Source organism: Protobothrops mucrosquamatus, unplaced genomic scaffold (genome assembly GCF_001527695.2).
Source record: "Protobothrops mucrosquamatus isolate PMUCROS unplaced genomic scaffold, P.Mucros_1.0 scaffold10, whole genome shotgun sequence".
Taxonomy (NCBI): domain Eukaryota; kingdom Metazoa; phylum Chordata; class Lepidosauria; order Squamata; family Viperidae; genus Protobothrops; species Protobothrops mucrosquamatus.
The window spans coordinates 1,579,484-1,606,400 of NW_015386397.1; the positions used below are offsets into that span (position 1 = coordinate 1,579,484).

General features: G+C 38.3%; 1 protein-coding gene across 2 annotated transcripts; it reads left to right on the forward strand.

Annotated features, from left to right (window-relative positions):
• FAM117A (family with sequence similarity 117 member A) lies at nucleotides 1-26,743 on the forward strand. Of its 2 annotated transcripts, none has more exons than XM_029283051.1 (8): nucleotides 1-187; nucleotides 13,059-13,225; nucleotides 18,416-18,505; nucleotides 19,546-19,659; nucleotides 20,915-21,049; nucleotides 22,707-22,932; nucleotides 24,028-24,148; nucleotides 25,152-26,743. In XM_029283051.1, exons 1-8 carry the CDS (start codon nucleotides 82-84, stop codon nucleotides 25,483-25,485), a joined length of 1,293 nt encoding a protein of 430 aa, XP_029138884.1. In that variant the 5' UTR covers nucleotides 1-81; the 3' UTR covers nucleotides 25,486-26,743. The 2 variants fall into 2 exon arrangements, with proteins under 2 accessions (XP_029138884.1, XP_029138885.1); XM_029283052.1 differs by lacking the exon at nucleotides 1-187 and adding an exon at nucleotides 12,225-12,306.
• Nucleotides 26,744-26,917: the final 174 nt, after the last annotated feature.

Here is a 26,917-nt window from a genome sequence, read left to right on the forward strand (position 1 = left end):
AGTGGGGCGTTAAGAGTGAAGGTTGAGGAGTTGTTGGCTGATCGGCACTGCACCCGCGGCTTTTACTTTCTCACTCGCGCGATGGCGGCGGGGACTTCTTCCTCCTGTTGGGTTGGGTTGCAGCCGCTCAAGTCCACCTTCCCCTTCCAATTGCAGTCCCGGCGGAATGGAGATGGAGATCGGGCAGGTAACGGGGGCAAGTCCTAGGCCTGAGTGTTGCTCAGTGAAGCACTGGATGGCTGAGAGAGGGGGGAAGGGCATTGGGGGGGGAGCACTGTGCTGGCATGTGTATATATGCATAATAAGGCCGAAGAGGGTGGTTATACGGAAATAGGAAATAAATTGTACAGTATGGAAGGGAGATTCGCATATTGATAGGGATGGAGGGGGTCAGATGAGGAGAAGATAGAAGGGTAGTGTCATGAAGTTCAGGATGTCACTGACAGAGAAGACAGTGAGATAGATCTGTTGGACTGAATTTTGTGGGAGGGTGTTAAAGCCTTTGGTGGAAATAGTCTAGAACTGAATAATGAGTAAGCCCAGTTTTCAGGTGACATAACACAGCTACATGTCAGGAAGTTTAAAAGAGCTCTGAATACATCTTTCCCATTATGTGAATGGGCCACAGAAATGATAGATGGGATTGTACATGAAGTAATTGTAATACAATGCATGAGAAACCTTATCAAAGGGGAGAAATTGTAGAAGGTGGCTGAATTGATGATATTCACTCACGTAAGATGGGGGCGGGGGAATAAGCACATGCATTTGGTATCATCTGTATGTAAACACAATGGGTCCATGGTTTAGCAGGACAGCGTATAGTGTATTTTGGAAAAGGTGACTGCTGTTTGAAAAAAAACTACAGAAAAGAACAACTGAAAGATGGAATGGAGAGTGGACAGAAAATTTTGCATACTGGCAGCTTTAGAGAGTTTCTATTGCAGACTTTAGCTATTATGTACCTGTGATTAGAAGTAATGGCTTGAAAAGGTGCATATGGAAAGAAAATACAGTGTGGGCTAAGCATATAATACATTCAAAACACTTGCATAATAGACTGAGATGGTACAGCTATATGCCCGTTTCCTTTACTTGTTTGTGAAAACTGGGAATTCATATATTTCTGCAAATTTCTGAAAGCAAGTGAAGCTACATGGCTCGTCAAAAGGTGGATATAGAAAAGCCATGCTGAGATCTGTAAAAGAACTCCAGGGAGGGGCTGGGAAGAACAACTCTTTGGACGATGTTATGGAAGCGATGGGGACTAGATTTCTTTTAATGGGAAAACAACAGTAATGACTGAAAAAGTTCAATTAATTGACATTTAGGGGGAGCACTTAATGATGGCACAACAGTATTACTCTTCGTTGAAATATATGGAATATAACTAAAGATAGCAGAGAATTTTACTAGGTCCGGTATAAATCATATTCATATGGCACCTTTCCCCCTATCTTAGTTGCTCTGATCTCATTTAACTGTAATAACACATTACATCATTTGTTGTAGTTTTTCTTCTAGGTATCAGTGTTACTGAGACAGTTGATTAAATACGGCAGTACTTAGCTGACTTTATTTGATCTTAAGGAGGAAAAAGAACTAAGCACCTATGTATATAGTTGATCAGAAAATCTCAAACTTATAGATTAGATGGAATTTAAAAAAAAATTGTGGCAATAAGGGTGAACAATTTTTGTACTGCTGCTAAGTAAATTATATAGCATCTAAGTGTGGTAAGTGGAATACGAGCTTAGTTTGAGGAGATACTTCTATTTTTGCTTCTATTTTTGTTCTATTACCAGGGATCTTATAAAAACCATGTTAATTGTCTCTTCAGGTGATTTAATATTTGCAGTAAGGAAGGAGTTTTTTAAAAGTATATTTGCAACAACAATAAAAAAATGTGAAAGTAGCTGCACAATGGTATAAGTGGATAACCAGTGGAAGTTAAGAAACAAAGTGAAAGATTTGTTGTGGCTGTGGAATCTCAGCCTTTCAGTTCTCATCTTTTAAATTCTTTCCTCAGCTCTGGACACCACTTACTTCTATGCTCATTTTATTCCCTTTCTTGACTGCAGTTCCTCGTCAAAGGAGGAGATGCCTAGCTTATCTTCTACAAACTCCTTGAAGAGTGAGTTTAAATTTGCCCTTAAGATTGCTTCACTTAAATGGTGAGGTGAGCCAAGTGTTTTAATATAAAGTAACTTAGAAATCCTGGAGCCAAATAAAAGTTAGGTGGGTCTGTGTGTAAGAAACTTCCAGAAATGCACTGAAGTGGGGAGGTAGCTACCAAAGTCACAAAAAAGTTAAGTGTCTCATATGAGATACTAAGAACTGTATGATTTCTAGTGACTGACATTGATAAATTCTAATATATGGGCAGAGTAACAGAACCTTGCACAGGCACACAGGAATGGATTTGCATGATTTATTTGTAAATAGCCTATGTAGTTTGTTCCATTTTGGGGGAAACAGAGAAATTGGGATGTGTTGTGAGCAGTCCCCAAAATTTCTGCTTGTAAGTTGCTCTGCCATTTTTTTGCTTACCACTATCGCAGCTGGCTCTACTAAAAGTCTAAAAAAGCCTGTGATTGCAGAAGAAACATCCGTGCATTCTGCTTTCTGGGTGTGAAGTGTGAAGCGAGCCAGGACAGTGCCAAGCAACCTGCCTTCCTGGGTCAGGCTTGAATATGCAGTGAAAATGGCCATTCTATCTTCTGGTCAAGTTCTGGCATCTAGCCTTCTGAATTCTAGTTTCAGTTCAGCTTTAGCAATTGACTAGGACAGTGGTGGCGAACCTATGGCACGGGTGCCAGAGGCGGCACTCAGAGCCCTCTATGTAGGCACACGTGCCGTCACCCCAGTCCTAGGCCTTCAGTTGGGTTTTATAAAACCTTTTCGCTTTAGGCCTCCGCCGCCGTGTGCAAAAAAAAAAAAGAAGGTTCAATCAATCAGTCAATTTCAACTTCTCACGGGGAAAAAAAAATCTTGCAAAGTTGGAATTGATTGATTGAACTTTTTAGTCCCACCCAGTCTGCCGTTACCACCGCAGCCATGCCCACCCAATGGGCCACACCCCCCAATTGGTCACACCCAGCCAATGTGCCACACCCACCTGGCACCCGACGATGCATAAGTGGGTTTTTGGTTGCAATTTGGGCACTCGGTCTCTAAAAGGTTCGCCATCACTGGACTAGGATGACTCTGCTGCTCCATGAGTTCAAGGTGTCTTCCTGCTCCATTCCCCCCCTCCATACACAGAATGATGTAAAAAGTTTAAAAAACAAGAGTGGGGAAAGAGAAGTTTAGCTTCTGTTTTCGGAAGTACTCAGGCTTTGGTAACAGCACAGAATAAATATCTGGAGAAGAAAAAATGATAGTGATCCGAGTCCTAAAGAAAGGTAGGTGTTATTATAATTGGTACTGTCAACACACACACACACACACACACACACACACACACACACACACAGAGTTGCTATATTGCAATAAAAAAATACTGTCCATGAGGGAAAAAGTGAAGTGAGAATATATGTTGATTTGAGGATTTATAATTGGATGTTGTTATTGTGACTATAAATATATTGTGGTATATATTAGTTGTATTGCTTTGGTGTAATTTGAATTGCTGTTTAGTCTTTATTTGCTATTTGTATTGTGTTGAACTACAGCCCAGTGGAAGGCATACTAGAAATAACATGTTTCCTCCTCCTTTTGACAAACAGATCCATGTGTAATGTTTGTATCTCTTCCAATACAAGAGGCTTGAAGTGCAGATGACAGCTTCTAGCTGACCTTAATGGAGCTTGAAAAATATGTAGGGTAGGATCCAATTAATATTTGGATGGGAGATCATCAGGAGATCAGTTGTAAGATAGCCTGGAAGCTGAAATAACATCCCAGAAGAAAGCACTGTGAAACTAGTTGTATATTATTACAAAAAAAAGAAAAGAAAAACTGCCTAAACATGATATGTCATCACCAAGAATCAAATTTGACTTCAGGGAATATTTATCTCTTTACTTCTGAATGGTGATGATGGTGCTGCCACATCTTATTTTCCTCTGCTCTAAATACCCCAGTTTGTTAATCTACTGCAAATAATCCTTTGGTAGGAGAATTGTTACCTGCTAACTCTTTTACCCAATTAGAAAAGCAATGGCAGAAAAAAAGCATATTTTTAAAAAAATCTACATATTTTTAAAATCTAAGTTTATTTTCATCTTGTACTGTTTCTAGAGTCTTGTAACTATAGATATAATTGTACTGGGAAATAAGTTCTTTGCACATTGCTTTCTCATCAGCCAACACCACCTGGGTATTTTGTTTTTGAGTATTCTGCCATAAATAGCACACAAGCCTGAGTTACAAATACCAAAGATAAAAATGGTCTCAATGCTGACATGAGAAGTTTTCCTACTCTCATTGTGCAGTTTTCATTCTCACAAATGAATGTGGCCTTGTCCTCTGGTGGAGAGAGGGAAGTGCTGCTGGCTCCAGACGATTGGAAAGCTGAATCCTGTGAACTTGCCAGGTGCCTATCACCAGATGATAAGTGCATCTTTTGTTGCTAACACTCAGTCTCTTTCCTATGCAGAAATCAAACAGCAGTACTATATTTTGACCAGATTATAGCAGCTTTGCTCTGTTAAGATTTCCATTTAATCATACCATTGCTACCCTAATTACCTTAGAAGATGGTGTAGCATCCTTCCTTTCAACTGACATTTCATTATCGGTGAAGGATTCATTTAAATATTACATTGCTGATATTTCGTCACAGAAGATTGATGAATATTTTTTAGGGACAGTTAGAGCAATATGCCCAGGATAATATTTGTACCTCCAATGTGGTTTGCTTTATGGAGAGGATAATTATAAATGTGTTTTAAGGGCAATTGTGAAGATTTGTTCCTTTTGACTGTTTATGGCATGGGAGGAATATTGGATCCTTTGTAGTACAAGATAGACTTTTAAGGGTGGGAAGTGTATAGGGGACAGAGTTGAAAGAATTAGTTTGAGTTTGGAATGTAACCCCGCCTATTCAATTGCCATTCTAAATGAGTTTTTCTTTCATACATGGAATTAGTGCAGCACAATATAGATGTAACCCCTATTTACATGCACAAATAATATACAGTGACTAAGGAAAATATTGAGCCAGCTCTGCTATCTGGAGATGCTACTTTCATATGTTGCCCCATTTCTGTTAAAGCTGTGTTTTTTTCACCTGAAAAACTCACCTGCCCAGCATGCATGTTGATCTCTTATCTGAACAATTTATAATACCCTAGATTATATAACTATGTTTTATCACATTAGCCTAGTTACCTAAATTTGCATAATATATTTAACCATAAAATAACTTTATTCAGTGGCTTTACAGAATACTGATTGCTCACAATTAGGCAACCATATTTTAGCCTATATGTTATAATGCATTATTCTTTCAGTCTTTTATATGGAGAGCAAGGCAGCTTTCTTACCTTATAGATATCAAGTGGAAGATGATTGCACAGACACCTGGTGGTGGTAATTGCATGTTGTTGATGCTTTTGGTTCTGAGAAGCAAAACATGCACACAGTGGTGCTTAAGGAACCAATAAGGATGCATGCTTGACTTTTAGTATATCATCATGTTATAGTTAATGAAGACAATATTTTCAGTGAGCAACTTGTTTTCCTGCCAGACTGAAAAATACATCTTTTGTTTCTGTTTAAATTGACTAAAACTGGAGCTATGCAAGATACCAGTTAATTCTTTCTGCAAACTGGGAAAACCACGAAAGCCAACAGAGTGACTTTGGGCCAATTACACTCTCAGCCCAACCCACCTCACAGGATTGTTGTTATGGGAAAAATACAAGGAGGGAGGTGTGTTGGATATGTTCGCCAGCTTATTTGTAAAAATAAATGCAGGATGCAAATAAATAATAAACATCAGTGGTTAGGATTCTCCACAGTCTTTTTTTGGTTTTAACATGTGATCTGTTTACTCCAGAAGAGATCTTACTATGAATGCAGGGGGAAAAGTGGTATTTGAGGGGTACTTTCAAACCCTGGGATAGATAATGGGGGGGTGTGGGGGGGTTTTCTCAACCAGGGGGTGTTTCTTGCTCTATTTGTTGCCTATTTGAACTTCATAGTTTTTCTACTGTTTTTATTTGTTGTCCTTCCTCTTCACTAACATTGTGTATTCCTGGGAGCAAAGAATGGAAACTGGGTTGACTGTTAATCACTGATATGACTTCCACTCCAAAGTCAATTTCACAATTTATGAAAAAGCAAAAATTAATGATTCTTGCCTGCCAAACATTTTAAGAAAATAGGTTATGGAATAGAATGAACACTAGAATTAAAGAACTGAGCAAGTCATTGGCAGCAGTTTAACCAAGGCAGAGGAGGATTTCTACCGCACTCCCTGGCTACAGCTTAGTTAGTCTATTCTTCAGAAACTTGCTGTGAAACAGTGAGTTGACTCATCCAGCCATACTTGGGGATTTTTCATTGGAAACTCTCTGCCAAATAGTTCCCTTGCTGCCTAGATGCTGCCTGCTTGGAGAGAGTGAAATCTTTTGCTTTGGTTTGGAAAATATATGGTAGGTTGGCTCATTTTGGAGGTGGAAGGGCTGATAAATTGTGCCGACCGGGTGTAGTCTTGGCAACACGAAAATGTTTCAATGCTGAAGGACAAAATTCCACACTGCATCAGTGTGGGTAGGTAAAATAGAGCGGAGCTAATGGAATAGAGGCTTATATTGCAAACAAATATTTAACTCTTCTCTTGTCATTAGCAAAGAAGCTTTAAGGGAAAAAATAATAGTTCTTCAATATAAGCTGGACTATTCTTGTGTCCATAGATGTAATAGAACTGTAGATAGTAGGACTTATATATCACTGGAATAAAGAGACCAGATTTAGGAATAGGAATAGTATTCCTGGATCTTATAGCATCCAGAATCATGTTTTGCTTTCCTCTTAAAGATATTAATCTCCTCACAATCAACTGGCTACAGCATCTTTGGCTACTTATGCAAGGGCTTGTTATTTCTTGGTAGTTCTGAAATAAACCTGATCTCCCTCTAAGCTTCTACTATGTTCCCTGCCCCTTCCTATCTTTGGCTGCTGCTCATGTTTTTCTAGTGCAGTTGTAGATCTTGTCAGCAACTAATCTGGTAGTATTCTTAGTGTTCTCGTTCAGCGTTCCCCAAAAGACTCTTGGCCTTTTTGTACAGTTCATCTCTTCCTTTTCAGACTCTTCGATTGCTTGGCAGTTGACCAGCATATGGGAGAGTTGAATGGTGCAGTTTTCTATACTAATGACTTCCATCAGGTGGAATGCAGTAAGTCTGAGGTCCCCCTCTGCTGTGTGCTGTGGGGTTTCTGCTACCCAGCTTGGGTAGTCACTTGGCTATGCCAAGGGGCTTTAAGTTAGCTGGTACTTGCATACCTATGGGATTCTCCTTAGTTCTCTTTTGAGTCTTTTCCTGTCATATAGAAAAGACTGAGAGAGACTTCAAAGCAGACCAGAGGAGAGCAATATGGACATTTTGTTTTGGTCTTAGAAAGGAGATGACCATGATATAGCATTTTTGAGAGTGTGCTTCATTCAAAGTTTTGTTAAAGCAAAATTTTCTTTTAATTTTTTCTCTAATCCTAACATATCCTTAATTTCACCTTCAGAGCAACTCCCTGTGCACTTGGACTGAGAGACAGCAGCAGGCCCAGGTAAACTGGTGAATTTCCATAGCTGACTATGGATTTGGACCTCCATTTCTGTGGCCCTAGTCCAGCATCATAATCACTGACTCTGTTAGCAATCTTTCTGGGCTGTTCCTGCATTGTAAAGCATTGCAGTTCCAAAAGAAGCCTGTAAACTTGACCTTGGAGCTGCAACAGATTCTGGAAACTGAAAGAAACTTAGGACTGTACTGTAGAAAGAAAAAAAATAGAAGTTTGGGGCTTCAAGTATAAGTCATAAGTCTTCAATTGATGTTTTTAAATCCTATTTTATAGCTCAAACACGAGCTCTCATGGTAGCTGTTTTATCCTACTGAATGGTTAAAAACCGGGGTTTTAGTGTGTGGCTTGCAGTTTCATATATTATGAAACTATGTAGGAGAACCATTTGCCCTTTCATATATACTATACTTGGCAGCAGTTTCCCTTAGATTGCTAATAACTATGGTTGCTTATGCATTAGTGCTTGCCATCTTCTTAATATAATTTTACTGAAACCATTTATATTGCTGCATGTTTTATGATTTGTGGTTGTTAATAATATTTGCATCCTTTTTGTGATGATCATGATTATAATACTTCAGAATTTCAAGCCACAGTTATCTAAAGGTAGACCACAAAAAGGAGCATTGTCAGATTATCCAAAAGTTGCAGACTGCATAGATGGAAAAAATATTCAGCAGCTTTTACTAGTTATTAAGGATGTTACTAATGGACATTATGAAGATTTTATTTGAGTGCAATGTATCTAATATATTTTACATGTTATATAAGATGTTATCTGAGCACAAATGTTCCATTACTTTGAGTCTCTTTCTTGTATCAGCTTTGCTATGAAGCCTAATATTTATAAAAGCATCAGTTCCTTCATGTTTTTACTTTCCCCCGTTGGGCAGGAAAGTATTTTTGTCTTAAAACAAAGCAGGCCCTAAAACTGAGTTTACACGTTGTGCCAATTTAACTATGATATATTGAACATTACTTACCGAACTGGGTTCTACCAACACATTAAGCCAAAAATAAACACACAGGTTGTACAAAGACAATTTCTTTTCAACAGGGAGACAAAACTGAATGGAGGAGAAAAACTTAAATATTTGCTGTGCTAGCAGGATAAGTAGGGCAGAAGTGAAGTAAACAGGGTATTTGCAACTTACGACTACAATTAGGCCTGGAATTTCTTTCACTAAGCGGTGCTGTTGTAAAGTACAACACAATATTGCATAATCCCGACAGTCCCAGTTGGCATTGTAACTCCTGACATGCTACATATCTGGAGGTGGTTAAGTGGAAAGCAAAGGGACTCCTGCAAGGGGAGTGCTGCAAGGGGATGGGGGGGGAGCCCTGGGAAGTTGTTGTCGCACACAAATTGGGGTGCTGCAGAGTGGCACAAGTTCAAGGAGCTAAGACGAGAGGATATGGGGGGAGGGTTAGGTGCAGGGAGGCCAAGGAAAGAGAATCCAGGATGTGCATGTATGCAAGTGCAGGAAGGCTAGAAAAAGACTACGCTACGACTCAGGGTCCTCTTAGTGCCCCGCAGTTCTTGGGCTACCATAAGCCCCTGAACCTCAGCCACCCATGGAAGTCTCAGTCCGCCTCACCTCAGCCTCATAGTATGGCGTAAGGCCACTAAAGGCCTCACACTGCCTGGCTTGGCCTTTACAAGGAAGCTATGGCCACATGAGATCATCTTCCCCAATCTTACAAGGAAACCACTATGCATGACTTGGGGAAGAAAGCCTCATATAGCCAGCAGTTGCCTTGTGGAAGGCCAGGCTGGACAAACTTAGTTAGCAATGGGAAAATGATGGTGAAGCTAGGGTAGCAGGGCTTGCAGAGTGCAGGATGCCATGGGGGGGGGGAAGAGAAGTGGATGGGGAGAGTTGTAACATCCTCTGTGGTTGTAAGTGCAGACAGGCTGTCAAGTGCACAAGTTTTGATCTGGTTATTGCGGGGATGCAGCAATGGCCATAACTTCGGGGACTGGTCATAAGTCCCTTTGTTCAGTGCCACTGTAACTTGTAACAGTTGCTGAATGAATAGTCATAAGTGGAGAACTACTTGTAGAAATGAATGTAGGAACAGCTTCTGTCTTGTGAGGTTTTACATGTGTTTTTAGCCTACAGAATTTCAGCTCAATGCTGTTGCTCTGGTCTTCTTGTGTATCCTGAAGTCACAGAAAGGACTTATTGCCAATGTTATTGCCAATGTTACTAAGAGCAGATGCAGTGAAATAGTTGAGGAAGATGGGGCACAATTTTTCACTCTCTTATGGTAATAATTTCCACATGCATGTAAAATAAAATAAGGGAATGAAGAAAGGAGAAGTCCCATATGGAAAAAACAGATGTAAGGCAGCACATACCAGACTGGGAGGTTGAGATAATAATAGTTTTTATTATCAAAGTGTTCTTCTGCCTAGGCTCCCTACATTTTTGACACAGCCTTGATTGGAGATGCTTAACTGGCATACAGAGCTTGGACTAATCCCAGAGTATGCAACCAGGTGGGGATGGTCTGTTCCTAGCCTAATGGACTAAATTGATAATAGAGCAGCCCTGTAAATAGGACGCTCTGCCCTACCGCTACTCTCACAAGCCATCTTTTTCTTGAAGTAGGCATTGTTTTGCAACCCCAGGTGTATTTTTAGGTAGTGCTGCTTTGATTGGGACAGGAAAATGCTTCAGATCGGCTGTGGATCTGTTATCTTTCCAGTTCTGCTAGCAGTGTGCAGCCACTATTTCCTAGGTATCTTTGCCACAAGCAGTTCCAATCATTGACTTATTTGTCAGTCCTAGGCTAGTGAGAAGGGAAACTGTAGATTTCTCAAACATGAAAAACGATTGCCTTTGAGTCAGAATTTTTAGTTTGAAGAAGGAATGCTAGAAGCAAGCTTTATATTAAGGCATATCCTTTTGAAGTTGAATGCATGTGCCTCAAATAGACCCTGATGTGTAGTCAACAGCCAGTCAGGAGAGGCCTTAAATAGCTGCTGAACTGTTGTGAGTTGAGCTCTGAATAGGAGCTGCCAGAGATCTCCTTGGCAGCAGACCAGGAGATCCCTGCTTTACTTAATAGTGCATATTAATTTATGTGTAAATGAAAAGCAAACAAACTCCTGCCTGGGGCTTTAGTTGGCATTTTTTCTACTTAAATGAAGTAGCTTGGAGCCAGGAAATCTTGGCTTTACAGATGCCTTATCAGAATCAGTGGATGTTTTTGGGCAGATTTCCCCTTCTTAGGACATAGTTCACAATGGCCCATGTTAGCTGAAAGCAGAATGTTGTCAGCTTTACTGGTAGATGGATGAAGTGCTAATGTAATTCATAAAATTAATGCAAAGAGGTTAACTCTGGAGGCAAACAGCTTTTTAAAAACAATTTGTCCTCGTAATTCATACTGGTGTCAGCTTTTTGCTGATATATGTTAAATATCTTCTCATAAATTTTGGGAGATTCAAAATGAAACAGAACAGAAAACCAAACAAAAAAAAAACCCTGGCCCTTTCCAGTAAGGCTTTTAGATACAAGGTGAGAAAAGGTGTGTATTGTGAAGATGAAATAATTCTCTTCTCTTCTCGGGACAAGAATCACAATAGTGTGTAGATAGGCAATGCTACTAACATTTTGATTTTCAGAACTATGTGTTGTTTTGTGTTTGAAATATTTGGAGAAAGGTGAACTTCTTAGTGGTAGTTCTGCAACATATACAAATCTGTAAGTTTCCTTTTGTCTTTTTCCTCAATAACAGTTTGGGATAGACACATTTCCTATAAGTTCTTGCGTCTTAGTTCAGCTTTCCCTAATCCTGCATCCTTTGTGAGTAGAGTAGAATAATAGAGTTGAAAGGGACCTTGAAGGTCTTCTAGTCCAACCCCTTGTTTAAGCAAGAAACCTTATACGGTTTCAGACAAATGGTTGTCCAATCTCTTATTATTATCTCCAGGAGCACCCAAAAGGCAAACCATTCCACTGATTAATTGACTTGTCAGGAAATTTCTCCTTATTTCTAGGTTGGATTTTCTCTTCACAAGTTTCCACCTGTTCCTCCTCCTGCCTACAGGTGCTTGCTGTTATAACTACTGGTTCAAGAAAAAGGGAGTTGTAGTGCTTGCACAGCTGCAAGTCTATATCGGGACGATACCTAATAAATTCATTAGCTTCCATAAAGTTGTTGATGTCTCTAAAGGGAAGTGGAAAAAATTGGTGTGTATGACTGCTGATAAATGTGGCTGTAGCCTTTGGCACTATGAACAATGTATAAAATTGTCTTCCACTGATATTACTCGGGAAATAGTATTTTTTTAAAAAAAAATGTCTAAAGTTACTAGGCTTTGCAAAACAGTAATAAGGGAGGAGAGATAATCAGCAGGCCCAGCCTAAAAATAAGGGAGGAAATTGCATTCTTGTTGACTAGAGAAGCAGTTGGGAAATGAATATATTTAGATGCAATTAGATTTCTATCCCAAGGGCTGAGTATTACCACAACTTGTCTCATATTTCATCTTCACTCCTCTGGGGAAGATTCAACAGAGAGAAGGCATGAGTTGCCCAAGGCCACCGGGTAAGCTAATTTATTGATATCTTCATACTCCAAGACTTGAATTTGGATTGCTGGGCTCAGGAAACTTTATTTTAATTACTTTAGTTGTATAGCCCTTTACATAAACTTCATATTCCGTTTTTTTTGTCTCTGCTTGCGGTTGATGTATATTTTAAAAGGAGAAGGTAGCAGTTTATATTGACTTACATACAATGCATGTTTGCTGTGTCTGGAAAAAGAAAAAAAATGCTGCTGGCTGTTGCTGCTAAGATGTTATTTGTTCTCTGTCTTCTCACCCCATTGTTAGGTTTGTTTGTTTTTTTAAGTTGTCTTTCCACAAAACTAAGGCTTGGAACTTATAATGTTCAGTTAAAGACATTTGGTTACAGCAAAACTAGTAAAATCAATTTAAAAAATGCTCAGTTAATATTATGTCATTTGTTGCCGAAGTACCATTTTTTAAGATGCCTCTAAAATGTGTGGCAATCACTTTGGTTTTAAGAGTTGTATTTGTTTTTCCCCCACCCATATCACATTGTGCTGGGGAAGAGGGCATATGCAACTGCTGGGAAGTATAATGGTCTAAAGTGTAGGATGGAAATCTATTTGTGACTGGCAATGTAGGAAGCCTCAAGGTTTAGAATAACAGACAGTAGATGCAAGAAAGAATTGAAAGCAGTTGCTGAAAGCACTGTGATAGAAGTGGTGCTTGCTTTCATTTTGTAGCAAATCTGTTCATTCATTCTTTTTTTTTCCTCTTTCTTGTTGTCTAGCTAGTGTTCCATGTGCTGTTGGTCCTGAAAAGGCCTCCCGGAACAGACCTCCAAGAATACAGCGCACATCATCATTAGATACCATCCTTGATTCGTACCTTATGGGCCAGTGGCCTCGGGATGCTGAAGGACTTCCCTTGTCACATATGCGTGACAAATCTACTCAGGTATTGGGCCTATCCTTCAGCTTACAGAAGGATCAGTATGGTAGCAGATATCAAAAGAGGAAGGAATTGGAAATCAAGAGAAGGGGCTGGACTAGATGACCTCCAAGGTCCCTTCCAACTTCTTCTTCTTCTTCTTCTTCTTCTTCTTCTTCTTCTTCTTCTTCTTCTTCTTCTTCTTCTTCTTCTTCTTCTTCTTCTTCTTCTTCTTCTTCTTCTTCTTCTTCTTCTTCTTCTTCTTCTTTCTTCTTCCTCTTCTTCTTCTTCTTCTTCTTCTTCTTCTTCTTCTTCTTCTTCTTCTTCTTCTTATTATTATTATTATTATTATTATTATTATTATTATTATTATTATTATTATTATTATTATATTGCCTGTCATTAAATTTGCTATCTAATTAGGTTCCTTAAAAATCAGAGGTGATCATTATGTGTTTTAATGCAGACTTTCAATCAAAATGCCTAATTTTAATTAAAAAGGCTCACACATAAAGGAAGAGAGGTTGCACATTCAAAATCAACCTTTTGACCTTGTATCTTTAACCCTTCTACTTGTCCCTAATTTAGATACACACCTTCCAAATCCTGTACAATTCTATCTCCAGTCAGACTAAGTTCCACCTAGCCGAACACATGCAATGCCAAGTTTAGGAGATGTTTTCTTTCATCTCCTAGTGATGATTGTCCCTGGTCATTGTTTGAGTTCCTAGTATTCCATTCTGCAGTGTGTATTACACAACTACAGAAATGTGATTTCTGGCATGGGTCAGGTGTCCTAGGAACCCTAGCTTTTATCTGACATGAGAAATAAACATTGTAATCTACATGGTTAAAATTGTAAAGACATGCTTCATGAAAAGTATGAAATGTAAAACAATATATTTACTCAGTACTTACCATTCTTTACCTAATTTTGATCGCACATTCCCTGTCCTCTTTTATAGTAGCTTTATCTTTTGCAACAAAAGCAAGAATTTAAAAATAGATTTATTGCATATGAACTAGAAACTGTTTTATTGGTACATTATTTCTCAAACCAAATTAAGCCATAAAAGTTTATATCATATAAACTTCAGTTATTCTCATAAAGAATAACCATTGTTACATTACAATAATAACATAAAACAAGTAAGTGTTTCATCTGGATGTTTTTTTTCTAAGATCTTTGTTGCTTTACAAAAAAAATAAAGGTGTAGGGAGGTGTCAGACACACTTCATGGGGCAGCATATGAAAGGGACTGTTTCTGGGTCCCTCCCCCACCTTGATCTGCCAAGAAGAAATTCAGTGTGGGTCTTTCATGGATGGATCCAACAGGTTGGATCTCCTGGAATCCAATAGATGGCCTGGAACTAAGTTATGTAACGATCCATAGTTTGAATGAAGAAAGGTATTTCAATCCTCTTCATATATATATATATATTCCCTCATGAGCAAAATAATGGTTTGTTTACATGCAGATACACTCTCAGTGAGTTGTAACAAGAAGGTTCCCACCATCTGTAAGATTCCTTTCTCTGCACATTTTGCAGCTGCTGCATGTAGCTTGCTAGCTATTGTAATTATGCAAAATATTTTAAAGCTGTGGGGATAAGACTTTTGAGTTATTCCTTTCCTGCAGATTATCTGTCCTTGTGGTTTTCAGACTTGATTGTTTCTCAAAGCACTTTCCTCCTCTTTCTTTCATGTGAAAGCTATTTTGACCACCATTACCATAATAATTTTGGAAATTTTCTACTATAACATAGAAAGGGAGATACGGTGTTTAAAGTCAGATCGTCTTAAGGCAATCTGTATTGTTGAACCTTCTAAATGGAATTCGCCTATGCCCATCTCTTCCTAACTAGATGTCTTGTGTCTAAGAATATTTATCCATGTAGTAGGGCTGTATTATTATCCTTCTCATCTTTCCTATTACCTTCTCTTATTGGTATTGCTTTGTTGTTTGTATATACACTGAGAGTTTATGCACCAGAGACAAATTCCTTGTGTCCAATCACACTTGGCCAACAAAGACTATTCTATTTTATTCTATTCTGTTTGAGAGTAGAGACAGCTTCTGCCTTGGTGCCTGCTGAGACTGGCTTGCTATTGGCATGACTGCTCTCCATGGGGCAATTTGGATTGCTGGGCATTACCCATACTGTCTTTTCCAGTAGTTCCATAGTTAAGATTTATTATTTATTTGTTGTACTTATGTGCTTCTTTTTCCCAAACTCTTATTGTTTTATTCAAAAATAAAAAATATTTTAAACCAGAAAGGATGACACTTTTATGCCCATGAACCCCACCTCCAGGCATAATACTATCTCCATCTTTGCAAGACAGAACAAGTAAGTCTTTACAGCCTTCCTAAAGCCAAGGAGGGACCAAAATTTCTTAACCTAGGCTGGAAATTTACTGAGTCTGGACTTGTTGAATACAGTGACTTCGGTAAGCTTTCTGTGATGCCTTTTAAAGTTATTATAGACTTTTGAGTTTCAAAAGCTCTAATCAATAAAACATTTTCTTTTCCCCTCCTACACCAGTTCTTCAGAAGGCAGAGAATTGCATTTTGGCTCCTTCCTCTTAACAGACTGCCTGATTTCAGGGTTGGGCAGGAGAAGGGTTGAAAGTAAGGTTGTCTCTTTGTTGTCAGTTTTTACCAAACAGGTATTGAAACATACATTTGCAGTTGATTAGACTGTGTCATATGGCTGGGGGCGCAGGGCAGGGACAGAATGGAATAAATCTCCTTGCATCTTAAATAAATCATGAAGAAGGAAATTTGTGTAATGTACAGAGCTACAGAATTTGATGCCCCAAGCCGAAACAAGTTGCAGTTTCTACTTTTTTGGACACCAATTGTTGTTGTTAGTGCTGGACGTATGTTTTTGTTTTGTTTGTTTTTCTGTTTTTTTATTTTACCTTTTATGATAAAATAAATATGCTTAAATATTAAGGCTCAATCCAGTACATCGGATGCACTCAAAGGTCAAGTCTGGACTTTTATACCCCATTAAACACTCTCTTACACCAGTTCAATAAGAGTTCCACCAGTTTAACTTAGTCTTCAACTAAGATACATATTCCAGATAAATTTATAGTGATATAAGGTTGAACTGAACTGAGGTTGCTTCTTGAAGCCTTGGATAAACTCAGCATAGAGATACTGTTTTTGTTCTCAGACTTTTTTCTCAGGGAAACCTAGGAGGACTAGATGAGGAACTGCTGTTCTTGAGGATTCCATCTTTGCATTCATAGAAACAGAAAAATAAACCTCAAATATAATTGGCCTATCTTCTGTAGCATGGTGTACATTTTCTTTGTACAGGCCAGCTTAATAGCTTGAAAGCTAGTCACTGAGACAGGAAGCTGTCCCACACTTATTTGAGACGGGGATTTGTGCTTGGCATCATAGCCAGAGTTTTTTTTTTAAATCAGCCTTCTATAGCCTGGTATGAGCCTGTGTCCCTTGTTTGCTTCGGTGGAATTGCCTACCATGGCTGACAATTGGCTAATGACTTTTTGAATTCACTAGATTCACAGCCATGGTAATATTTAGGTGTGGCTGGTTATGTGCTTCTACCCCAAAATGCTTGCTAAACAAAAAGGTCACTTTTCACACAGCATTTCTAGTAGAGGAGGGAGCTTTGCAAACAGTATTTAGCTCTTGCCTGCAACTCCTCTGCAGGTCTTCTCTTTATTTTTCCTAAGCCTTTTCACTGAGAATGTTGTTCCTTGGCTCCTAAAGTTTTATAGCTGCTCAGCCTTTGTGGCTGTGCCATCCATTGTCTCTCCAGATTCTTCAGCATAGCTCTTTGCAGAAATAGCTGCTAGCCTTCTGTTTTATAACAAGTACTCTGTAGGCCCCTTATGCTCTTTTGGCAGCTTGTCTAGCAGATGCTTGGGGCACAAGATGAATCCTCCTAAAATCACTCCTAGTAATTGTGAAAATAGAGGATGAGGCTGAAGAGAACCAAAAGATATAGAGAAAATCTTGTTACCTAATTGTGATGGATAATATATACTTAGAAATAAGAAATACAAATGTTTTAGCAGCTCAATCTCCTATACGGTTGGTAGAAGATTTGTCCCTTAGTTTACATTGTAAATGGGGAGTCTAGAATGCCCAAGCTGGCAAGTAATATACCTGGAAGTACTCTAATTTTTGGATATTGTAATTATCTTCACTTCTGTGCAATCCAACATTGGGCACAGAATGTACCTGTTAGCATAATTGCATGGCAAGCTAGTTGACATCAGTTGCAGGGAAGGTCAGATCTGCTTAATGGAATTGAGTGTATATTTTCTTACGGAAACCTTGCCGATAATTAGTGATAATGATAATTGCCAGTATCTCTGTCACCCTTCAGTGCAGTGAATGCTTCAAACAATATTCTTTTTATATCAGCCATCCTCAATCTGGTTCTCTCCAGCCGTTTTGGAGTTCAACTCCATGATTTTCTATCCAAGATCCCAAAGAGGAAAGCTGTCTTTACATTGAGACTTCCACTGAACCTATGTGAACTATCTTGTCCATGTAGTCTCTCATCTTTGGGTCCAACCGTGACTACCTACCACAAAGTGTGCAAAATTTGAAGAACCTGCAAAAATTGGGTGGGATGTGAAATATATTTGGGCTCATATACATGCACCGTTGTTTATTTAATGTAGTTTTTCTCAATCCTAGTACCTTTTAGATATGCTAGGACTAGTCCCCAGAATTCTTAGCCAATATGACTAGAGTACTATAACATGCTGGCTGGGAAATTCTGGGAGTTGAAATCCACACATATGAAAGTTGCTAAGGTGGAGAAACACTAACCTAACATATTTAGAAAATCCAGCACCAAAAATCCAGCCTTTCTGCTAAAGTGCCCAAGAAGACATTCTAATTTTAAAACACTCAAAAGCACAGAAGTGCTGATGAAACCAGTTCCTTCTGGATATCGGTGTTTCAAGTAATTGTGCAAGATTATCTTCCCTAAAATCACTTCTAGGTTTATTCTCATGAAGGAAAAGTTAGGAAATCTTTAAGTTGAATTTTTTTTCTATACAGGGAAGAGATTCATTGTTTTTTTTTTTATTCTGTACTTTTAAAATAATTTCACCATCAATATTCTTTCAGAAGAAGATTGACACATTGGAACTAATCTCTTTAAACTTCCAAATGCCGATCCAATATTGATAGCTCCTCCTTTCCTCTCACTTTGCAGACTCCAGTATCTTGGTATGAGTCAGAGGTGGGAAAAGTTGCAGATCATAAGCGATCTGCCTCATGGAATAATATGGATCATCGTAGAGAGGTAAGATGATCACTTGGCATGTCAAGTGCCATTTATCTTACCACTGTGTAATGTGCAAAAAGAATTAAATTGCCAGAATACTTCTTGTTTTAGTGGCATTATTTTCTATTCTTTTCTAGAAAATAAGAATGTTTACTCTGCAGGTAGGTTTAGTGCATCTATTTTATTTTATTTTAAAAATCATATATCCTATTCACACTCAGTGTTAGGTTAATTATAGATGTGTACAAGTCCACCTTATAATCACTCTTTAAAAGAGAAGTATAACAAAAAGCCAAAACTGATGACCTGATGGAACAGGGATTCTAAGATGGAATTTGTTTGCGAGATTTAAAACATTAAGATTGGTTTTCCTATGCTCTGATAACTTTATTTGCCGGTATTTGTTTATTTGTCTATTATCTAACAAATACCGGAACTATTATCTAACAAATACCGGAATGCTTGTTTTTGTCTACCAAAGTTTTCAAGGCCTTATGAAAACCAAACACATCATTAAAATTAAAAAAAAAAAAAACTTTAAACCATAATAAACAGTAGCATTTCACAAAGAAGTAAGAATTCCTGAGATAGTAATGATAGAGCTCAGTAAAACTAGCAAGTCTTAAAATGCCCGTGCCCCTTCTCTGTGCAATTGATCAGAGAATGTGCAATCTTCCAGAACTGCCTGGGCACCACTTAAATGAACAGATGAATTGCCCGCCATCAATACATCTGTCTTTTGGAGATTGCATCTCAGTTTATTAATTTGTTTGGTCTCGTGATTAAGACGCCAAACTAGAAACCGGGAGTCAGAGTTCTAGTCCTGCTTTAGGCATGAAAGTCGGCTGGGTGTTTTTGGGCCAGTCACTCTGTCTCAGCCCAACTCAACTCACAAGGTTATTATTAAGGGGGGAAATGGGACAAAGAAGTAGTATTAGGTATGTCTGCAACCTTGAATTACTTATAAACATAATAAAGGTGGGATAAAAATAAATTAAAAAATAAAATAAACCTCATCCATTATGCTACTCAAGACTAGGTAACTTTTCATTCTCTAGATTGCTAAACTGAAGCAACAGCTCCAGCGAACAAAGCTTGCTGTTTGGAATAGCACAGAGAAAGCCCAGAGCTTTTCCACTCAAGGCAATCATAGCATGGTCCCATCAATCAAGGTATCTTCTAATTTTTTTGTATTTTTCTTTAATGTTTCTATTAGGAAATGGCAGGAAACAGAAACTCTTGGACTGAGGAAAAGAAAGTTTTATTGAGAGAAAAAATGGCCTAAAGTATTCAGTTCTCAGTGGCTTGTATAGGGAAGCTGGAACAATTATTTTCCTTCAACCTAAGGCCTAATATAAGGAATATGGGTATTTTTCTGTGTCTGTTGACTATATTGGCATTGTATATTGAGATTGTGCATGACTTATTTAAAGCTCCATTACAATCCGTAGCTAAGATGCAGCATGAACCAGGCACATCAGATTATATCAGCCATATCTTTACCAGTCCATTTCCCAGTTGTTTCCCAATTGCAATTTTCATTGACAATTAGAGCAGTGGTTCTCAACCTGTGGGTCGGGACCCCATTTGGGGTCGATCGACCATTTCACGGGGGTCGCCAAGCAAGGCTGTCCGCCATTTTTTTTGGTCCACCATTTTTTTTGTCCGCCATTTTTTCCCCCTTTTCCGGCGGGTCCCTTACCTCCCTTGGGCTGGGCCAGCTGGTGGTCGGCCTGCTCCGTCTCTGCCGCTTGCCAGCTACACCTCGGCTGGCGCAGGGGGCGGAACCATGCATGCGCGGCGCTCCCAGGCAGGGAAAGTCCTCGACTTACGACCGGTTGGGTAGTCCTCGACTTACAACCGGTTTAGTCCTCGACTTACGACCGGTTTAGTCCTCGACTTACAACCGGTTTAGTCCTCGACTTACGACCGGTTGGGGTCGCGGCATTAAAAAGGTTTGAGAACCACTGAATTAGAGGAAAAAGGTCTATTGCTCAGCCTAAGAACCTGATTGATATGCAGATGGTCCTAGGCTCAGTGTCTGTAGCAACATTAAGTTAGGAAGACCTGTAAGAACCAGTGGCTATATTTACATGACAGAAAGAGCTCCATACACAATCAACCATATATTAGCTTAGCTATATATGATCCCTAAAGATAAATTATAATTCATCATGTTGTGAAAATTCAAAAAATTGGATCATATTAGCAAGCATAGTCCATTAAACATGAAATAAGAGCAGCTATCATTCTATTGGGGATCAGTGGAGTAATGGCCAAATTTTAAATTACTTTATATGTTCATAACAGATGGGGGAGTATTGGTCCACAAAGTTATGTGCTATCCATCCACCTTGGAGAATATTTTATGCTTGCACCAAGGTGTTAGTGGCTTCTTGATACAACACTGCATGTCTTTGTTTGTAGGCTTCCCCACTTGCATCTTTTCCAGTCCCGACCACTGTATCGATCAGCCCTTCTTTGCACAACAGTTTCGACAGTATCAATCAGGAATTGGAAGAGATATTTGTAAAGGAGCAAGGAGACGAGGAACTCCTCAGAGTGAGTTATTGCTGGTGGGGTGAGATATGAGAGTCACCTTATCTGGAACTCAGAACATGTCAATTTTTGTAGGATGTTTACACAGTTTTCACTGCCAGTTTAAATGATCAAGCTCCTCCCATCCAAAAACAGCCGCATGCTTTTCCATACATGATTTGGATTCTCTACTTTGAAATTTCCAATATTTTGTATAATGAGGAAAGGGAAATTCTGGCTATCATAATTTCCTTTGACAATGAAGAACAAAATATATTTCATAGAGATCTACACTGCACTGTTCTTCACAGGGCAGACCATCAGAAAAAGCAAATGCCCATTTTTGAGGGCAAATTATGTTTTGCTTTGCAGGAGATTGTGATGATTCTGGGATAGAACTGCCAATTAGAGAACAGCAATGATGGGCATCTCACTGTGTAGTCCAGCAGGGAGAAGGAACATGGAGAAAGGGATTTTGGGCAAATGGGTTGAAACCCAGGTCTGAAAGAGACTCCAACCTGAATCTCAGACTGAGAGACAAAGTTAAAAATAATTTTAGGGCTCTAGGATTATATTTGCAAGGTATATACAATTAGAGAAATAGATGAATCTGTTATAAACCCCATTCTTAGTTTCTTAATAGGAATCAATATGTTCCTATGTTAACCAAGGAATGTCTTCTCTACATTCCAACCAGTTATATTGTGTTACGGCAGTGTTTGCTAACTTCAGCAACTATAAAATATGTAAATTTCAGCTCCTAGATTTCTTAACAATAGCAATGCTGGGGGGGGGGGATTTTAGGATTGAAGTTCACACATCTTAAAGTTGCTGATGTTGAATAGAAATTTAAAATAATTTTTGAATTCTCCAAGAGCTTTCTTGGTGACAGCAAAACAAAATGATAACAAAGATACACACAATTCCTCCAAAGCAAGGAGGCTTTGCAATAGAGCTTATAACATTGTACCCATAAGACTAAATAAGTCTCCAATAATCTCATAATAAAGAGAAAAGGGAAAAAGTAGGAGACTTGTCACATGCACCTGCAGGGCATTTTATCCTTATCATTGACTCTTTCCAAATACTGTGTCCAGTACTGGTACCAAATATTGACTTAGGGCACCCTCATGGAGGATTGATAAATGTGGTCTTTAACCTTCTGCTGTCTTTCCCCAAAGTTGAATTGGAGTGCTTTAGATATTGCTCACTTATAAAAGCATATCACATCTCAGTCAAATTTTATCATGGTATCACTACACCTTACTCTTTGCCTTGCACCCAAATCTATTATTGCCATCTAATTTAAATTATGGGTAGTCCTATCTATGGAATATGATTTATGTGGGGAAAATGATTGTTAGTCTTTTGGGTTTTCTAGCTCTCTGTCCTTCATACCATTATTTTTGGAGCGTATCTATATTCCATCAAGTTATGGCAGAGAAACAGGAACTAGCTACATTTGGTTTCTCTTCTCCCTGAATAATTTTTATTGGTAACTATAAGATTGCTTATAGACTATACTTTTGTCAATATTTTTGTTATATAAATTGCTAGAGGGATGTTTTTGGAAGAAGAGGGATAAAATGCTTTAAATATTTTAAAATGTTGTCAAGGTCTCCCCATGACTCTGCTCATTCCTGCCTGTTTGTTTGTACTTAGAGGGTATGCTTTCTTTTAGATCTTAGATGTCCCAGATGGGCACAGAGCTCCACTTCCTTTCCAAAGAAATACTGACGATTCCTTGTTGCCACATCTGGAAAACAGTAGTCCCTGCAGCAGCCTTTCTCTTTCTCCATCCCCTTCAGCTGATCTTCGACAATCCCCACATTCTCCTGTTCAGATAATAACTGATGAAGCTTTGTCCAGGGCTTTAGACAAGCTAGTATTGGAGGACAAAGGTAGAGGTAAGAAGGTTAGATTAGTAGCAGTCTGCTGTTGTATATAGCTTTGAAGAATTGTACATTGTACAGGAGGTTTATTGGCTTGATGTTTTAAATGGTCCTTGACATTCAGCAACTTGAGGATGCATTCTGGAAGGGTTAGGAATAATAAAAAAAGAGATCCCTCTTATATGTAAACAGATATAAACAAAATTACAGTTATTTTAGTGTAAACAATTGGATCCAATTATTTCTATTGGATGGGCAATGTTTTGACGGCTGGGGACTAAATATTTTGGATATAGTCAAAATGATGATGCATAGTGGCTGGAAGACAAAATGTGATTTCCCCCCACCTTGGAATTTTGGAGGTAATATGATTTTTTCTTCTTCTGTGTTTTATAAATGGTTAAATCTATTTTAGGACATGGTTTTTCCTCCCAAATGGCAAGAAATTCTGCTATCAATTTTGGCAACTGTAGGCAGAGGTTGTTCTGCAGAGTGTTACAAGGGAAAAGCTCCACCTGTTTTTTTTATGTGCATTGTGTGTCACAGCCACTATCTTCATTTTTTTTACCATACCTTATGGACATCCTTGATATGAAAGTCTTATCATTAAACATGACTTCAGACTTAATGTTTGCTTCTTTAGGAACTGAGTTTTTCTAATTGGGAGCTGCCCAGAGTTGGTTGAAGATGGGCCCCTTTATAAATGTTGTAAATAAATGATTATCTATCTATCTATCTATCTATCTATCTATCTATCTATCTATCTATCTATCTATCTATCTATCTTATAGTACAGCTTTGTACTATTTAATAAAATGCAAACCTTTAAAAACAAATGTATAGAATTGTTATGAGATTTATTTTTTGATTAAAAACCATTCCAGTAGACTACATGGCAAATTTATTGCTTGGGCAGTCCCAAGTCCCATGAAATCCGTAATAGGATTTCATCTCGGTATTTCAGTTCTGTCAGATGTATAACTCTACTTTTATGTAGTTCCATCTGAGGAACAGAAATCCTGCTGGCAAAGGTAGCACATTAACTGAGCTTTCATTGTTTTTGCATTTATTTGACTGAATGGGTTCTCTTCCTTAATTTTCCTCTTTCAGAAAATGGCATCACTTCTCCAGTCCTTGCCTTTGCTCTGTCTCCTCGTCCCAACCACACCTGTGTATTCAAACGGGAGCCCCCGGAGGGTTGTGAAAAAATCCATGCTTCTGAGGAAGTAGTGTAAGTTACCTTTATCTTTAGTAACTATAGGTGATAGAGCAAAAAAGTGAGAAGGATCAAGTACAGAACTGCCCTCCATATAATGCTGATAGAAATTATGATAAAAGAACCAATTCTAATCTCAGTTGCATGTAAACAATTCCACAAAGCACTGATAGACAAGTACTTTGTCATTTTTATACTACATGTCTTTCAAAGACCTTGTCTTACAATCTACTCATGTCTTATTCTTATAGTAATCTTGAGAGACAAGTTGAACTTGAGATCAGGACTGATTTAGGATAGTTTTGTTCTCTCCACTTCTGCTCTGAAACTGATGACACCCATTTTGCTAAATATATTTATTTCTATGCTACATATTTCAAATGCATAGCGAGTAATAATAAAAACAAAATATATGTGTTTTCAGACTTCTAATATAGTTGTTTTCTTAAAAAATCACCTAGAAATCTTTTCTGTTCTAGCCCATCAACAAAATATAATTTAGCCCAGTGATATGGACTGAGTTTATTCTGAAACAAGATTAGAGTTTCAGATGTATGCATATAACCCATCTATTTTTGTTTCATTGCCAAAGCAGTTCAGTGATTCTATGTACAAAATTGATTTGGGATGGATAATATTTAGAGTTGAAAAGTAATTCTTAAATGCTTCAATACTTGCATTGTATTTCTTTTTTGGTAATCACAGTGTCTCTTGGATGGGCTGCCCTGCACATTAATGGTTTTATGACACTATAATAAAGAATTTGTACTTTGTAAACTGAAAACGTCTAAATCCGGTAATGTTTGTTATACCAAACACCATGTCTGTTGCGCCAAGCTCTAGGTGAGCATCTCCCCCATTTGTGCTGTAAAGTGCAAAATTCTGAAAGACGCAACAGTCCATGCATATTTTTAAAAATGTCTTATTTGTTGTGCTGTCATCCTATAACCTATCAAAATCTGAAATATTCGTTAGCATTAGTTCTTATATACCTTTTAATTCTGATTTTTCTTTTTAGGCCTGATCTGCCTGTCCTGCCTTCTTGTCCTGATAAGAGCAAAGTCTACTTCAAACCAACGGGCTCTGCTTTTTGCCAGTTTAGTCTGGTGAAGTCTCTTATTCCCAAAGTAAACATCCTGTACAGAGATTTCTCTTCCTCTCCCAGCCCAAAGTCCTCAGGCACATTTTCTTCTTGCCAAGTCACTACCACTGTCCCCATCCTCACTTTACAGAAAGACTTAAGGGGAGACAATTTCGGTGAAAACCCAAAATCTCCTTCCTTGGGCTTGGAGTCCTGGAAACGGCACCAGCCTGAAGACACTGCCCTGTTTCATAGTTCCGTGGTTGTCTGAAGAACAGGGAGTGGAGTAGAGGCAAAATAAATTTATGGTCCTTCCAAGGCCTGTAGAAAAAAGTGCCTTGATACTGGGAAACAGAGTGATCCCAGCAACAGCCTTAAAGTAAAGATTGCTATTGGACTCCTTTCAAGGAGCACTTTCTTTCCTTAAGCATCTCTGTCAATATCTTTCTGCGACTCTGGTATCCAAAGAGCACCTAATCTTCTCATTTGGAATGCATAGACAATTAATTACAAGGGTTGTCTTTCTCTCTGCTTGCTGTGTGAGGCAGGAGCTCATTGATGGTGTTTAAATGTTCCTAGAGATGTTTCTCAAGGTTCCTACAGAATAGAGTGTACAATGAATATAAGATGCCAGAACTTGCATATGCTGATTGAACAGTTGATGTCATTGGGTAAAAATTGAGCAGAGTTAGTGGTTTATGGAATCTCAACTCTGCAATACCGTTAAGATTCTTTTCATATCCTGCCCTGCACTGTATGGCACTTACATCACTGGAATACAATCAGCTAAATGCTTTGAAGTATTTTCTTTCTTAATGATTATGCCACACCAGATAATTGACTAAGTAAATTATTCAAGGTGTGTCTTAGAGATAAAGATTTTGAATCCCTTCATAAGAAGGAACAGCAAAGGAGGAATGTCCTAGTTGCACTTTTTCCAGATGGACCTCCTGAAATTATTTTTTTCAAACTTCGCATAATGAGATTGAAGCCCAAGCCATTCTCGAGGGATGCAGCTGTCAATGGGATTAACATATGCTATTTTTCTTTATTATAATAAATTGGACTCGTCAGTGCATCTTGACACTACAACCCTTCTGGACCATGAATTGGAAAATCAGCTCAGCTTTATTTTAAGAAGACTCCAAAGATCCTATGTTCACCTACATCTTTGTCCTATACCTCTAGCAACCCCTTCAATGGAAAGGCCTTAAACCTGGTGATGCCTTGATTGCAAAGTGCATTTGGAAGTCATATTTTATTGTTACGTTTATGGATTGTACTAGGAGGGTTTTATGAAATTGAGAGAAAACTATATTTTCTTTTGAAGACAGTATTTTTGCAGCTATTTTTGAAGTTTTTTTAAATGTTAATGTACTGTATGCACCATGAAAAGCTTTATGAAACAATCTTAGTCTCAGAGCTTCATTGCATCTTGAGTTGAAAGGTTTTTGCAGATTTTTGGTGTTCAAACCAATTAAAAGAATGATAAAAATGTTGAGTATCAAGTATGTTTATACCGCATTGTGTTAAAAAAAAAAAAAAAGGAGAAGGTAATGGTCAAAATAGCTTGGATTGATTTTCGTATTTACAGTTGTATTTATAGCCTTATACGTTTGCATTGCACTACCAAAACTGAATGAGAACTGACTGATGGAATTGAGCGATGATATATTATTTATCCATATCCCAGATACTACCTT

Coding starts and splice junctions, on each gene's coding strand:
- FAM117A (XM_029283051.1), top strand. CDS start 82: ATGGCGGCGGGGACTTCTTCCTCCTGTTGGGTTGGGTTGCAGCCGCTC. Junction 18,506..19,545: donor ATATGGATCATCGTAGAGAG/GTAAGATGATCA, acceptor TTCATTCTCTAG/ATTGCTAAACTGAAGCAACA. Junction 22,933..24,027: donor ATTGGAGGACAAAGGTAGAG/GTAAGAAGGTTA, acceptor TTCCTCTTTCAG/AAAATGGCATCACTTCTCCA.